Source organism: Apodemus sylvaticus, chromosome 7, assembly GCF_947179515.1.
Source record: "Apodemus sylvaticus chromosome 7, mApoSyl1.1, whole genome shotgun sequence".
NCBI lineage: Eukaryota > Metazoa > Chordata > Mammalia > Rodentia > Muridae > Apodemus > Apodemus sylvaticus.
In genome coordinates, this window is record NC_067478.1 from 16724329 (window position 1) to 16741283 (window position 16955).

Sequence of the window (16955 nt, forward strand, 5' to 3'; positions counted from 1 at the left end):
ACTACCAAACAGAAGATAAAAAAGAATCCCTTAATAAGGCTCTGGACCATGTCTGTAACTCAGTGTGACTTTTATCTCTTAGAATTTACACTATCTACAGGTTGTGTTTTTATGTAACTGTCACTAACTGCTCCACATATAAAGTATTGCTAAGCCTGCAGTCTGAGTCCAGTATCAGCAAGTTCCTCCAGAAACAGAGTCTCTGGCTGCAGTCACCGCATAGTTAATATTACTCACATTCCTCAGAATTCATCCTTTTAGAAACAATAGCAATAAGTGGAAAGAACATTTCCTGGGCATTAGGCAAGAGTAGATTGATGAGTGCTGGGCAAATCCCTGATGAATTCGTGCTGACCAATTAGAACCCATTCTAAAAAAAACGTTTGAAAGCTGGAGCCCACAAGTCAACAGAAAGGAACCCAAGAGTTCTCAAGTATCTCTGTCATCCAAAACAAGGCAACTTGTGTAATAGCCTTAATATAGCTGGGCCATTCTTTTTTCATTAAAAAAAAAAGTTGCATAATATATTTTAATCACATTCTTGCCCCTCTCCCAGTTCCTTCCAGGCATTTCTCACTTCCCTACCCACCTAACTTCATCCATGCGTGTTCTCTTCTTTCCCTCTCCCTCTCCCTCTCCCTCTCCCTTTCCCTTCTCCATCTCCCTCTTCCTCGCTAAAAGAATGAAAACACAAACAAAAAAATTAATAAAACAAAATGAAACAAAAAGTTCCTCCTCAAAAATAATGGAACCTATGTTGTGTTAGCAGCTATTTCTGGCCATTGGGCTTGTGCTAGGGCATGGTTGGTATACATAGTGAGGTGCTATTTTAGAAAACTAGTTTCCCTTTTCCCAGTAGGTATCAATTGCAAATAGCTTCTTGGTTGGAAATGGGAATTTGTGCCCATCTCCCCTTCTCAGAGCTGTAACTTTGTCTGGTTTGAACCTTTTGAGATCCTGTGCCTACCTTCACAGTCTGTGAGTTCATATGTGCATCTGTTGTGTCTGAAAGATGCTGCTTCCTTCAAGTCATTTATTACTTCTGCTTCTATAATCTTTCCACTTCTCTTCCACTTAGATCCTGATCCTAGAGTGGAAGAGTTTAATAAAAACATTCCATTTAAGATTGAGTCCTCCAAAGTCTCTCACTCTCTGTATATTGTTCAGCTGTGTCTCTGTATTAATACCATCCACTGAAAGAAGAAACTTCTGTAATGAGGATTGAGCAAGGCACTGATCTATGGGTGTTGTTAACATGTCTATAGGAGTCATGTTTCTGCTATGTTCATTTAGAAGAATAATAAATAGTATTAGACTTTCTCCCAAATCCTATGACTTAACTAGTCTCAAGTTCTTAGCTCCTTGAGTGATACCATATATGGATTCTATCTCGTGGAATAGCCTTAATCCAATCAAAGAGTAATTGGTTACTCTCTGACATTTGTGCCACTGTTGCACCAGTACATCTTGTAGGCAGGTTGTTGTTAGTCACAGTGTGTAGCTAGGTGATATTGATGATTACTTTCTATTTACAGTAATGTATACAATGCCTTCCAGTACCTTGAACACTAGTCAGTAGAGAGTGAAGCATCTAGTTGGGATCCCAGCTCCATTTCTCCAATATTAATGATATAAATAAGTGGTGTCTTTAGCATTTGGTAGAGGATAACCAATGGCTTTTGAAATAGCTTGTAATATTTAAGAGATTCTACATGACCCTTTTGGCCAACAACTTAACAAGATGTAACTCATTCCTGACATTAGAGGTTTTACTTGGCATAAAATGTCTAATTAGGGCCTCATCTTCCTCATTATATAGTGATTCCATTTAAATTTCTTTCATGTTTGTATTTTAAAAAGCTTATACAGTAGTAGGTTTTCATATGTGACCACTCATTATTCTTTATCTGTAACTTAAAACAAGTGACAAGTGAGAGTGTTTATGGCCTCTTCATTGTGTAAACAAGGGTTATTCACTTAGACTGTCTTACCTTTCATATCTAGTATTCCTGATTTGTGCTACCCATGCCTTGCTCTGATACTCTTGCTCACCATGCACCCCTAACACAGAGATATTCCTGGGGCCCCAGAGGAAGCCCCGAGCCTCCATTCTGTCTCTTCCTACAGAGGCTGCATTCACCCTGCTTCTTTACTGTGAGCTGTTGCAATGGGAAGACCGGCCATTACGGGAGTTCCTACACTACCCATCCCAAACTGAGTGGCAGCGGAAAGAGGGGCTATGTAGAAAGATCATCCACTACTTCAACAAAGGCAAGGTAGGTGTCAGAAAGCACTCCTTTGAGCCCTCAAGTTCTGCTGCAGGGTAGAACATGCTTGTCAGAAACACAGAATAACTGAGGTCGGTGATGGATGTCTAAATTCTTCATGCATAAGTTTGAATTAGAATTTGGAAGTTGAGAAGAATAAACTGAGTCAAATATGTAAAGTAATATTTCTAAGTAGCAAAGAGAACGAAAACACTATAATAATAAGAGGAAGACAAAGTGTAGTCCAGTGTTACAGATAGCTTTCACAGAGCCCTGGGTTCAGTCCTCAGCACCAAAAAAAGAAAAATGATGAAAGAAATGAGCAGTTCATTAGAATGAGGTCCCCTGCAGCCTTCTTCGGGCTCCTGTTAGCTGGGCCTGTTGCTGTAACAGGAGCTTCATCACACAGATGCTCTGGTCTCCAGTTGGACAGAGAGAACCTGGAGCCTCAAGTTATTACCTTTCCTTAAAAGGAAAGTGCCAGACCTACTGCCAGGTGTTTGGAAACCCCTTTCTGCTTGTTTGCCATAAGTTTTCATAATTGACCTCAATTAAAAGGTTTACAGTACCTTTATTAATTTAATAAAGAAATACTGAGTATCTGCTATTGTTCTAGCATCTGAAAATAAAGAACCATAGCTTTCTCCCTCGTGCAGTTATCATTTAATATAGATGAATACAATTGAAAAGAAATATATTTTAATGAGATAACAAGGATAACAGAGCAATATATACTAAGAAGTACCTCTTCTTGTGAAGGTAGTCAAGAGAGGCATGGAGGCTAAGACATTTGAGCAAAAGCCAGAAAGCTGTGCATGAGGTAGAAAACCATAGTGCTGTGTGGTACTCTCCGGGAGACTGTCCCGTGTGATACATGAGTAGGCGCTAGCCTTTTGTTTTAGTCTTTCATATGTTTAGTGTAGACATAACCAATCTGAGAATACCTTAGATGCTAAAGTCCTGTTCCTGTTTTTTATAGAGCTGGGAGTTTGGAATCCCTCTATGTAGAGAGCTGGCATGTCAGTACGAGAGTCTCTATGACTACCAGAGCCTCAGCTGGATCCGGGTAAGCTCTGTCACCTTCACCTCGTACAACCAAAGGCTCTGAGGCTTCCTGGCATCAGTTCCTAAGTGATTCGTAAAGCTCTTAACTTAGTGCCATGGACAGAGACTAGATTTCTGCCTTCAAGATACTTGCAGTCTGATTGGGGAACAAAAGCATGTACCTGACAAATGGCTTTGTGATCTGAACCCCAAAAGCCACTTGTACTCAGGGAAAGAAGAAAGCATTATAAGATAGTGACTTCTGCGGGGTGAGGGACAGACAGCCCAGCTTCATAAAGAACTTTTTCATGGAATGGTTTTGTTCAGTGATCTATTCTACAAAAACACTTTTCATTCATTTGTTCATGATAGCAGGGAGGCATGCATGAGGTGCACTGTGAGGCAAGAAGACGGCTTCATGGGTCTGTCCTCTTCTGCCATCCTTACAGGGCTTCTGGAGCTCAAACCCATATCACCAGACTTGTGCTGCCAGGAAGTGCTTTTACAGCTCACTGATACCTGAATGAAATTTTTATTATAAGGGCTTTCCCCACTGCATCTTACAGTTACTTAGGCATTTTGTCCTTGCTCCCTTCTTTGAGGCAAAATATTCAAAAATTATATCAAATGCCTGGTGGATTTTGAAGGTCTTTGTAAAATCTTTCCTTATTGCTGGTGATATCTTCTAAATTATAATACCTTATAATTTTATCAGCAAAGACTAGTGGTTTAAGAGCATCATCCACTGTGCTCTTATCTATAGCTAAGACATTGGAGCAAAGACCAGAAATTTCTGGTCTAGACTGGAATTTGGACAAGACTCTCTAAGGCAGATTTTTGGCTAACTTGTAAAGGCTACTGCCTAAGGATGGTTAAATGTGAACCTAGAATAGCCATACAGAAAAACTTGCTGACTTTGTAATGTTAGACAGCATGAATATTAGTTATCTTTTCAAATTTGAAATTTCCTAAATTGGAACCAGTACCAGTGATGCTGGCAATGGAAACTTCTCAATTGTATTTACTAGCATCTTAAGTCAGATGATAGATGAACAAGAGTGGGTGTAAATGGACTGATGTAATGGTAATGGGAAGTGTTGGTAGACGGCTGCCAGCAACCCTAGTCAAGGATCAGTTGGTATAGCGAGTATCAGTCAAATCTGTGTTAAATATTTACCTCTCAAGTTCTGGCCTCAGATCTCCATGGATCTGGGTCCATGCCCAGGGAGAATGCTGCGAACAACCTCACAGGGCTACGGTAGGCAGGCATGTTTTCATCCTGTCATCAGATAACAGTGAAGAAGAAAGGAGGGCTTTCCTCTTCCATAAAAGGCTGGTAGTCTCTAGGAATTGCTTCCTGTTACCTAGATTGAATGCTATGCCCCCTCTATAGAAGACAGTATCTAGTTGAGTCTAGGAGAACTTGCTTTGCATAACAACCATACCTATATTGTTAACAGAAAATGGAGGCCAGCTACTATGACAACATCATAGAGCAGCAACGCCTGGAGCCTGAGTTCTTCCGGGTCGGTTTTTATGGCAGGAAGTTTCCTTTCTTCCTTCGGGTGAGTCCATTCAAGTGGTCACAATAATTTTGGTGTGTGTGTTAGATGCGGGATGGGGAGGTGGGGCGATATGTGCACGCTTATGCATGCGAAGTTCACCTTTCTAAAAGATTTATATGTATTTTTTTAATAAAAGTAGATTTAATAGGGTATAAAAAAGGACTTGTTGGGCAGGGTGCAGGGAGGAAATATTTATTCAACTTACACATCACCATTGCTGTTCATCATCAAAGGAAGTCAGGACAAGCTCAGACAGGGCAGGAGCTGATGCAGAGGCCATGGAGAATGCTGCCTACTGGCTTCCTTAGCCTGCCTTTTTTTTTTTTATTATCTTTAATCTTTTTTGACAGTCCAGTCATTATCCCCCTCCCGGCCCAACCTCCAACATTTCCTCATCCCATCTCCCCCACACCCTCAAGTGCGCCCTACCTTCCCCATCTCCAAGAGAATGTCCCCACCCCACCCCTCCAGACCTTCCCACTCCCTGGGGCTATATATGTGTTGGGGGCCTCAGACAATCTAGTGTTTGTTGCCATGTTTGTGGCTCAGTGCCTGAGGGTCTCAGGGGTCTGGATTAGTTAAGACTGCTCGTCTTCCTATGGGGTCACCCTCTTCCTCGGCTTCTTCTACCTCTTCCCTAATTCAATCACGGAGGTCCCTGAATTCAGTCCATTGATTGGTTTTAAGTATCTGCTTCTGTCTCAGTCAGCTGCTGGTTGGGTCTATCAGGGCAGCCATGCTATTCTCCTGTCTGTAAGCACACTATAGCATTAGTAATAGTGTCAGGCATTGGAGTCTTCCCTTGAGATAGATTCCCAAGTTTGGCTGGTCACTGGATCTCCTTTTTCTGAGTCTCTTCTCTATTTTTGTCCCTGCAGTTCTCTTAGACAGGAACAATTCTGGGTCAGAGTTTTTGACTGTGGGATGGCAACCCCATCCCTCCACTTGATGTCCTGTCTTTCTACTGGAGGTGGGCTCTACAAGTGCCCTCTCCCCACTGTTGGACATTTCATCTAAGGTCCCTCCCTTTGAGTCCTTAGAGGTCCCTGGCACATTCTAAAGGGTCCCCCCACCTCCTACCTCCTGAGGCTGCCTGTTTCCATTCATTCTGCTGGCCCTCAGGCTTCACTCCTGTCCCACCACCCCAATACCTGATCATGTTCCTCTTTTCCCATCTCCCTCTCCTCTCCCACCTTGGTCACTCTCCCTCCTTCTCTCTGCCTCCCATGATTGTTTTCTTCTCCCTCCCAAGTGAGGTTGAAACATCCTTACTTGGGTCCTTCTGCTTGTTAACCTTCTTGAGTTCTATGGATTGTATCCTGAGTATTCTGTACTTTTGGGCTAATATCCACTTATTAATGAGTACATTCCATGTATGTCTAGGCTACTCATCTGTTCCAACTGTGTAGGGGCCTAGGTCCAGCCCCTGCATGCTCTTTTGGTTGGTGGTTCAGTCTCTGGTTTTGGTTTTTGAGACAGTGCCTTACTAATTATGGAGCTGAGACTGACTTTGAACTCCTAGTCATCCTGCTTCTGCCTCCTGAGTGCTGAGGGCCTGGTACTATGCAGTGTTGCGAATCAAACACAAGGCTTCATTCATGCTAGGTAAGCACTCATCAACTGAGCTATCCCAAGCTTTTGATCTTATTCTACTCATAAATATTTCTCAGTGATGCTTAGTAATGTCTTTTTCACAGACTTCTTTTTTTATAAAGCTTTGTAGAGCCTTGGTTTTGTCTAACCCTCTGCATAGTCTTTAGACATGATGTCAAGTTTCTCCATTAGAAGATAATTGGAATGGTTCAGAATAACTAGTTATGTTTTGAGAATCTTTCACAGTTAAGAAATTCCTCAGTGGGTCTGTTGTGCCACATTAAATGAAGTATGCAGTATGTGCAACTCCTCCACCACCACTTCTATAGTTGTCTATGACCTATCCAGTTTCCTTCTGAGGGAATACCAATGAAAAGTAGCACTAGCCCATAGTGTGTAAGTCTTGTTTCTGACAGCCATCTATGATGTTTGACATTGTCCCTGTCCTTTCCTTCTGAACATTACTAGTTTGGAGTTAGTAGGCTGGGAAATAGAGCAAATACTCCTACATCTATCACAACTTGAGTCTGCTCATCAGTTCCAGTGACAGTGTTCTCTGTAGCTTTTAGCATGTGAGTTACAGTTGGCAATTCAACAGATACTAGAAACTTCATAAGTTGAAGTACAACTTCTGTTTGAATGACCATTTCCTTGTGTTTGGGTCATCAGTAAGATAGGAGACATCTTAGCAATATCTAAGCAGTATCAGTGCCATGATGCAGAAGAGGAACTAAAAGTAGTAAAAAGTTGTTCAACAACATCTAATGAGAGTACAGGATTCTTAAAGGTGTCTGGGTAAGATTATACAATTCCACATACTAAATATAGTATCAGAACTGCAGAAAACTAATAGTGGACCAACTACACCATGCTGATAACCAAGATTAAGAAAACTAAACTGTCATCTGCAGGGTTCCCTGTAACCCATATATAGATGCTTAATAATGTGAGCATGGAAAGATGCCAACAGAGATGACCACAACAGTGGTCTCTTCTGATTTCCCAAAATCAGTGCTAGCACCCAAACAAGAGTCAAACAGAAAGGGACTATAATCAGTTCTGACCAAGAAGGACACAAATTTTAGAGTAAACCCTGCCTGGATTATGTTGCAATGGGGATGTTTTCCCCTTACAAAGCCATTTCCTAACAGCTTCAGTAGCTTAGAGAAGATTTTCCAAATTGTTGTTGTTTACATCTTTGATGATGTCATCAACAGACCAATTCACAGTGTTATGGCTTCTTGGCTGCTGTAGTTTTCCTTCAGGGAAAATGACATCATGTGGAGACAAACTTATATTTCTTCTTTACACCACCTGGTTGTCTTTTCTAGCTTTCTTCTTCTCATAGTAACCTCTATCCAGTGACATTGCTTTCCTATACTGTCATTTTCTGGTGAATTAGCATTTCCATTGGTAAATTGGGAATGAGAATCAAAGGGGAAATTTGCACAAAGGTTTGAAGCTTCCATGAGAAGTGGTGTAGAAGTTAGGCTACAGAACATTTACCGTGGCTCACCCCAGAGGTGATGTGTGACTTTATTTATTCAGTGCAATCCATATGATGCAGAGAAATCCACAGAGCCTGTGCCTCCAGGCTGTATTCCATTGACATTTGTTGTTCTCAGATGGCTTAAAGCTGTCCTCATGAATTGAGTGCTGAAACTATTTAAAGCCTAAAACTAGCTCTGATTATCCCCAGTTCCAATATCTTAATACATTTCAGTGCCCACAAACCTCAGCCAACAAATGGGAAAGATCAAACAACCCCGATATATTTAAGATCCCATTAGGATAATTGCTTTAGCCAGTGAGTAGTAAGTTTAATATATCAAGAGTCTTCTGGTTCCCTGAGCGTTGGAGGGGGATGGGGACTCAGTCTACTAACAGTGTCTAGACGTCCATATTTAAGATGTAAAGCAGGTCAGCTTTCACTTTTTGTAGGAAGTACTCATTCTTGGCTAAAAGAAAAAATATCTATACTATAACAGATAATACAAGAGGGACAGCAAACTCTTTATAATTCCTAGGAACATTTCAAGGACTAGGCTTCCATGACCTGTAAAAACCATCCAGCTCAGGCATTTCAGAAGTGGCATATTTGTTACTTTAAAAATCAAAGGTACTATAGTAGTCTGGTATGATGGTTTATGCATACAATCCCAACCCTTGGTATCTAAGGCCAGCAAATTGTAAGTTCAAGGTCAGCCTGAGCTGCATAATAAGTTGTAGAGCAATCTAGGCTCTTAAATGGAGAGTCTTGGTCTAATTAAATACAGAAATAGAAGAGAGAGCCAAGTGTAGCAGTGTCCCCTGTGGTCCTAACACTTGGGAGGTGGAGGCAGGAGGAGCAAAGGGTCAGTGTCATCCCAGGTACATAGTGAGTGTGAGACCACTCTGAGCTACACAGACCTTGTCTCCAAATAAAGAAAAAAATAATAATTGAACTAAAGGTCAGTAAAAGGCAAAAAGAAATGTACAGTAACTAAAAACCAGGAGCACCTCCCAAAAGTCCTGAGACGGATCAGTTTCTTTTGGTTCTTTTATCTTTACAAAAGATGCTTAATTGTAATTGTATTCCAACCCAATTTGTAAATCATATCTACAGATTTCACGATACATTCTAAGATTGCTAGGGTCTGAAAATCCAAAACAGCCCAAGCAGGCACAGGACTCCACAAAGCAAGATCTTTATTTGAATTAGGAAACAGAAACTGACCAGTCAGGGACAATAGCACAGATTCACCCATTCATCTTAGTAAGAATTTAAGCAGATGATAAAAGTGTATTGCAAATCAAAACACAACATACCCAAATCTATGGGACAGAATGAAAGCAGTGCTAAGAGGAAAACTCATAGCCCTGAGTGCCTCCAAAAAGAAAATGGAGAGAGCATACATTACCAACTTAATGACACACCTGAAAGCCCTAGAACAAAAAGAAGCTATTTCACCCAGGAGGAGTAGAAGGCAGGAAATCATCAAACTCAGGGCCGAAATCAATCAAGTAGAAACAAAAAGAACCATACAAAAAATCAACAAAACCAGGAGCTGGTTCTTTGAGAAAATCAACAAGATAGATAAACCCTTAGCCAGACTGACCAAAGGGCACAGAGAAAGTATCCAAATTAACAAACTTAGAAATGAAAAGGGAGACATAACAACGGAAACTGAGGAAATCCAAAAAATCATCAGATCCTACTACAAGAGCCTGTACTCAACACAACTGGAGAATCTGGAGGAAATGGACAATTTCCTTGACAGATACCAAATACCAAAATTAAATCAGGACCAACTAGACCATCTGAACAGTCCCATAAAGCCTAAAGAAATAGAAGGAGTCATAGAAAGTCTTCCAACCAAAAAAAGCACAGGACCAGATGGTTTCAGTGCAGAATTCTACCAGACCTTCAAAGAAGAGTTAACACCAATACTCTTCAAACTATTCCACAAAATAGAAACAGAAGGAACACTACCCAATTCCTTCTACGAAGCCACAATTACGCTGATACCAAAGCCACACAAAGATCCAACAAAGAAAGAGAACTTCAGACCAATTTCCCTTATGAACATCGATGCAAAAATACTCAATAAAATTCTTGCCAACCGAATCCAAGAACACATCAAAACGATCATCCACCATGATCAAGTAGGCTTTATCCCGGGAATGCAGGGTTGGTTCAATATACGGAAATCCATCAATACAATCCACTACATAAACAAACTCAAAGAACAAAACCACATGGTCATTTCATTGGATGCTGAAAAAGCATTTGACAAAATTCAGCATCCTTTCATGCTTAAAGTCTTGGAGAGAACAGGAATTCAAGGCCCATACCTAAACATAGTAAAAGCAATATACAGCAAACCGGTAGCCAGCATCAAACTAAATGGAGAGAAACTTGAAGCAATCCCACTGAAATCAGGGACCAGACAAGGCTGCCCCCTTTCTCCTTATCTTTTCAATATTGTACTTGAGGTACTAGCTCGGGCAATTCGACAACATAAGGAGGTCAAAGGGATACAAATTGGAAAGGAGGAAGTCAAACTATCATTATTTGCAGACGACATGATAGTCTACCTAAGTGACCCAAAAAACTCCACTAGAGAGCTCCTACAGCTGATAAACAACTTCAGCAAAGTGGCAGGTTATAAAATCAACTCAAGCAAATCAGTGGCCTTCCTATACTCAAAGGATAAGCAGGCTGAGAAAGAAATTAGGGAAATGACCCCCTTCACAATAGCCACAAACAGTATAAAGTATCTTGGGGTGACTCTTACCAAACATGCGAAAGATCTGTATGACAAGAACTTCAAGACTCTGAAGAAGGAAATGGAAGAAGACCTCAAAAAATGGGAAAACCTCCCATGCTCATGGATCGGTAGAATCAATATAGTTAAAATGGCCATTTTGCCTAAAGCACTATACAGATTCAATGCAATACCCATCAAAATCCCAACTCAATTCTTCACAGAGTTAGAAAGAGCAATTATCAAATTCATCTGGAACAACAAAAAACCCAGGATAGCTAAAACTATTCTCAGCAACAAAAGAAAATCTGGGGGAATCAGTATCCCTGACCTCAAGCAATACTACAGAGCAATAGTGTTAAAAACTGCATGGTATTGGTACAGTGACAGGCAGGAGGATCAGTGGAACAGGATTGAAGATCCAGAAATGAACCCACACACCTATGGCCACTTGATCCTCGACAAAGAGGCTGAAAACATCCAATGGAAAAAAGATAGCCTTTTCAACAAATGGTGCTGGTTCAACTGGAGGTCAGCATGCAGAAGAATGCGAATTGATCCATCCTTGTCTCCTTGTACTAAGCTCAACTCCAAATGGATCAAGGACCTCCACATAAAGCCAGACACTCTGAAGCTAATAGAAAAGAAACTGGGGAAGACCCTTGAGGACATCGGTACAGGGAGAAAGTTTCTGAACAGAACACCAATAGCGTATGCTCTAAGAGCAAGAATTGACAAATGGGACCTCATAAGGTTACAGAGTTTCTGTAAGGCAAAGGACACCATCAAGAGGACATATCGAAAACCAACAAATTGGGAAAAGAACTTCACCAATCCTACATCAGATAGAGGGCTAATATCCAATATATATAAAGAACTCAAGAAGTTAGACTCCAGAAAACCGAACAACCCTATTAAAAAATGGGGTACAGAGTTAAACAAAGAATTCTCACCTGAAGAACTTCGGATGGCGGAAAAGCATCTTAAAAAATGCTCAACTTCATTAGTCATTAGGGAAATGCAAATCAAAACAACCCTAAGATTTCATCTTACACCAGTCAGAATGGCTAAGATTAAAAATTCAGGAGACAGCAGGTGTTGGAGAGGGTGTGGAGAAAGAGGAACACTCCTCCACTGCTGGTGGAGTTGCAAATTGGTACAACCACTCTGGAAAGCAGTCTGGCGGTTCCTCCGAAAACTGGGCACCTCACTTCCAGAAGATCCTGCTATACCACTCCTGGGCATATACCCAGAGAATTCCCCACCATGTAATAAGGATACATGCTCTACTATGTTCATAGCAGCCCTATTTATAATTGCCAGATGCTGGAAAGAACCCAGGTATCCCTCAACAGAAGAGTGGATGCAAAAAATGTGGTATATCTACACAATGGAGTACTATTCAGCCATTAGAAACAATGAATTCATGAAATTCTTAGGCAAATGGATGGAGCTAGAGAACATCATACTAAGTGAGGTAACCCAGACTCAAAAGGTGAATCATGGTATGCACTCACTAATAAGTGGTTATTAACCTAGAAAACTGGAATACCCAAAACATAATCCACACATCAAATGAGATACAAGAAGAAAGCAGGAGTGGTCCCTGGTTCTGGAAAGACTCAGTGAAACAGTATTTGGCAAAACCAGAACGGGGAACTGGGAAGGGGTGGGAGGGAGGACAGGGGAAGAGAAGGGGGCTTACGGGACTTTCGGGGAGTGGGGGGGGCTAGAAAAGGGGAAATCATTTGAAATGTAAATAAATTATATCGAATAAAAAAAAAGTGTATTGCACTCAGTCTCCTACTGTTCTTCAGGGACACAGAACAGACTTGGGAGCTGAATTACCACTTCCAAGCCAGAATGTTACAGAGTTTTTAAGCTTATAAACCACAGATATTTGTGCCAGGTTACAGTTAAAATTTTCCGTCAGTCAGAATCATTCATTCTTTCATGGTTAGGAACAATCATTATGTTTTAGGGAACAAAAAAAGGAGGAGGAAATTGGCTAAGCATCTCGAAAGCTCCCCTGAAATCTGGGAACTTGAAATTAATTTTACCTTATGATCAGAATGGAGTCTGAAAACAAAATGACAGTACTTAGGATAAGTCTCTTTTTTTTTTCTTTTTGATCCCAACAAGACATCATAATTATGGATGAGGTAAACTCAATGCCTATTGTCTCACGTTTCTTTTTATCCACCACCCACCCAGACATGGTTTCTCTGTGTAGCCCTGACTGTACTGGAACTCACTCTGTAGACCAGGCTGGCCTTGAACTCAAGAGATTTACCTGCTGCTGCCTCCCAAGTGCTGGGCTCAAAGGTGTGCGCCACCACCACCCAGCCAGATTTCCCTGGCTTAACCACATGGTACCTTCCCTTCCTTAAGTTGCTCAGTTCATCTGTGGCAAATGGAGGTAGATCACACAAAATAAATGGAAAGCAGGCAACCAGATCTCTTTGTGGGGATGCTTTTATTTGCTTGCAAGTGAATATGAGACCAAGAGCCAGCCTCAAAGTCAGCACTCATGTTAGCTTCTTGTTTCCGGGCCTTCCCATGTGTCCAGCTACTCCTGTACCACCCCTGAGTACACAGGCCCTCCACTCAGCTTGGTTTCCTTGGGTCATCTGCCTCCCTCACCTCACAGTTATGATTATCTACTAATCTTCAAGGAGACAGGAAAACAGCCAGCCATCTTTTCTTGGGAGAATCCTGTTTCTCTTCATATGATCCATGAACAAATTGTGGGGATTATGTGCATGTTAGTGGATGTTGAAAAAGCCAGTTCCTCGAAGGTACAGTCAACCCTCTATGTCCATGGGTTACACATCTGCAGATTCAACCAACCACGAACAGAACATCTTAGGGAAAATTCATCTGTACCAAATGTATATAGAAATGTCTTTTCTTGTCATCATTCCCTAAATAATACAATGTAACAAGTTTTATAGAATTTACATCCTGGTTTTTGTGTGTGTGTGTGTGTGTGTGTGTGTGTGTGTGTGTGTGTGTGTGTGTGTGTGTGTGTGTGTGGTTTTTCGATACAGGGTTTCTCTGTGTAGCCCTAGCTGTCCTGGAACTCACTCTGTAAACCAGGCCAGCCTCAAACTCAGAAATCTGCCTGCCTCTGCCTCCCAAGTGCTGGGATCAAAGATGTGTACCACCACTACCCAGCTACATCCTGGTATTTTTAAGTACCCTAAAAATGACTTGAAGTAGCTGCACGTGGTGACACATGCCTTTAATCCCAGCACTTGGGAGGCAGAGATAGGTAGATCTCTGTGAGTTCAAGGCCAGCCTGGTCTGAGGAGCTAGTTCCAGTACAGCCAAAGCTACACACAAAGAAATCTTGTCTCAAGAAACCTAATAATAACAATAATGATGAGGAAGAGGACAATGACTTACAGTACACAAGAAAGTATGAGCCGGGCAGTGGTGGCGCACGCCTTTAATCCCAGCATTTGGGAGGCAGAGGCAGGTGGATTTCTGAGTTGAGGCAGGCCTGGTCTACAGAGTGAGTTCCAGGACAGCCAGGGCTACACAGAGAAACCCTGTCTTGGGGAAAAGAAGAAGAAGAAAGTTTGCTCTGCCTGTAAATGAAGGTATACCTTCACATCAGGGGCTTGAGCTCTGTGGTCTTTGGAGTCTTTGCTGATAATAGATTTTCATTCTGATGCACCCAAATATGTGGCTCGTTCTTATTTGATTTTTTTTCTTACCCTTAAAACTCCCCCTTTTGCTAAGACATGTCAAGATGGGATGCCAGTATGTTGTGACTTGCTCAGATGGGTCTGGTGAGCCAGCCGGGTGGGCAGTATGACTTCTAGGCTTTCTAAAGTTTTTTTTTTATTTGTGTGAATATCCATGTCTTTGTAAGTATATGAACATGTGTGTACACACAAAGAGGTCAGAAAGGGGGTGTCAGATGTGCTCCTCAGTCACTCTTTCCCTGATCCTTTGAGGTGGGAATCTCTCCTTGACCTGGGTCTCTCACAGGTTTTCTACTAGGCTGGAAAATGGCACTAAGTGCCGTCTCTGCTCACCTCAGAGCTAGGATTGCAGGTGTGCATAGGACACCCAAACGTCACATGGTGCTAGACCTGAGCTCTGCTCCTCGTGACTATGCAGCAAGCATTCATAACCATTGAGCCACTTCCAGCTCCCCTTCAAGGAGATCATACTGGGGCTTCTAGCTGTTCACACATGTCCAGCTGTGAGGTGCATAGAGCATTGGGAGTTAAGAGTGTTTTGTTGACAAGGAGACTTTAGTCCACAAGAGTACAACTAAGACCTAACCTTAGCCAAGTGTGTGATGTATGTCTGTAACCCCAGCAATCAGGAGGCTGAGACAGGAGGATTGTCTCTAGTTCAAGGCTAGTCTGGCCTGTTAAATGAGACTAAGGAAGGGAAAGAAAGAGATAAAGACTAAGATTTGTTCTGCTGGTAGAGAAAATGATATTGATTTGTTCTGTTGATATGTTTGTAAAGAAATTTGCTACAAGTGGTTTATCCGTGTAATAATAGATACATACTCATTTGTCAGCACTATGGCATTCACTCCTTAGCACACATGGTAGTCTCTCTAGCCACCCTTGTGCCAAACATACACTATTTCTGTCTGTGTCTTCTTGTGGTTTGGCTGTTGCTTGGGTTATTATCATATATACATAGCTTGCTTGTCCCCACTCTTCTGTAACAGGCTTACCAGTGGTCCTTTTGGTATTTTTTAAAAGCCTTGATTCTTCTAAAGTCCCTCCCCTACTCTGCTTCCCTTTATAGGTATTCCTCCTTCCCCCAACTTCCTGGCTATCTGTACCCTCTCCCCAGGACTACCACACCTCAGAGATATCATTTCTTCATCTGTCCCTCTCCCTTCTCCCCTGTCATTTCTCTTTAAGACAGGAACTGAATACTGTGCCCTATGCCTGTACTGTGTTCTGGTACAAAGGAGGCTCCTAGGTGTGTTTATGGGACAAGTAACTGCTAATGTGTAGAGATGGAAGTGAGGTACATGCAAGGTATAGAATGTGTTTGGTTTTGCAGAACAAAGAATATGTGTGCCGTGGTCATGACTACGAGAGGCTAGAAGCCTTCCAGCAGAGGATGCTCAGTGAGTTCCCACAGGCCGTTGCCATGCAGCACCCCAATCATCCTGATGACGCCATCCTGCAGTGTGATGCTCAGTGTATCTTTTGAAACTTAGTATAGTGGGAAGGGCTGGGATCCTGAAGGTAAGTCCCACCTAGCCAACCATTCCTCTACCATGTGGCTGGCCTGTACCTTTATTTAGGTTACCTGTCATCCTAAACCCGGGTGTCTTTACTGTTGAACCCACATTTAGCAAGACACTCAGTCCTCATAAGAAGCAGTGTCACACTATTTGCCAGGGATGGACCTATAAGTGGTAATAAAGTGAATGTCAGGACCTAATTATCAGGCTAGTTACTCTCATGAGTTTAGTGTCTATGCTGCACTCTATGGGCCTGGTCAGGCAGTCAGGACCAGTCAGTAGATGAGCTGATTGTGGTCCCAACAAGGCTTTGAACACAGGTTTATTATTCTTTTACCATCTGTTCTGCTTCCCTGTGCAGTTATTGTCCTTGTCTTTGTTAAGTTGCCTGTGCTTTGTCTGTAGCAAAGTGACAGAAAGGAGGAAGATAGAGAATGACTTTGATTTGACAGCACTTGAAGGTTTCAGTGAAAACACTGGCCTGCCCCTCACTACCCACTTTAGACAGTTTTCTTGAAAATTATATACTAGTCACCATGTGGCAAACTTGTTCCAGAGAAAAGAGGGCAAGTAGACTCCCTTTCATGTTCTCCTCACAAAGATGCAGACAGGATTCTAATTAAAAGGTTGTTTTGACTGGGCCTATGGCACAGGCCTGTAATCCAAGTTACTTGAGAGGCTAACACAGGAAGATACCAAGTTTAAGACCTGACTAAGATACAGGGTAAATTTAATGCTAGCCTGGGTAATTTAGTAAGACCCTATATCAAAATATAAAAAAAGCTAAAGATATAACCCAGTGGATAAGCAGTTACCTATCATTCCTACCCCAGAGCCTTGGTTTCAAGCCTTAATTTCACCAAAAAAGAAAGAATGAAATGAAATGACAAAACCAAAAAGACCGTTTTATATTAAAGCCATTTAGCTACTATGGGTAGTTCCAGACACTTATTTCTATGGCATGGATAGTAATTACATCTACTTGCTCAACCCCACTCTTAAAAGG

General features: G+C 41.7%; 1 protein-coding gene across 1 annotated transcript in view; it reads left to right on the top strand.

The window, feature by feature from the left end:
* Dock3 (dedicator of cytokinesis 3) overlaps positions 1-16955 on the top strand; it is a 308913-nt gene that overhangs the window by 270120 nt on the left and 21838 nt on the right. Inside the window, exons 38-41 of the mRNA XM_052189224.1 lie at positions 2128-2276; positions 3247-3333; positions 4772-4876; positions 15763-15904. Of these exons, the coding sequence (XP_052045184.1) occupies positions 2128-2276; positions 3247-3333; positions 4772-4876; positions 15763-15904 (483 nt within the window). The remainder of the gene's footprint in view (positions 1-2127; positions 2277-3246; positions 3334-4771; positions 4877-15762; positions 15905-16955) is intronic.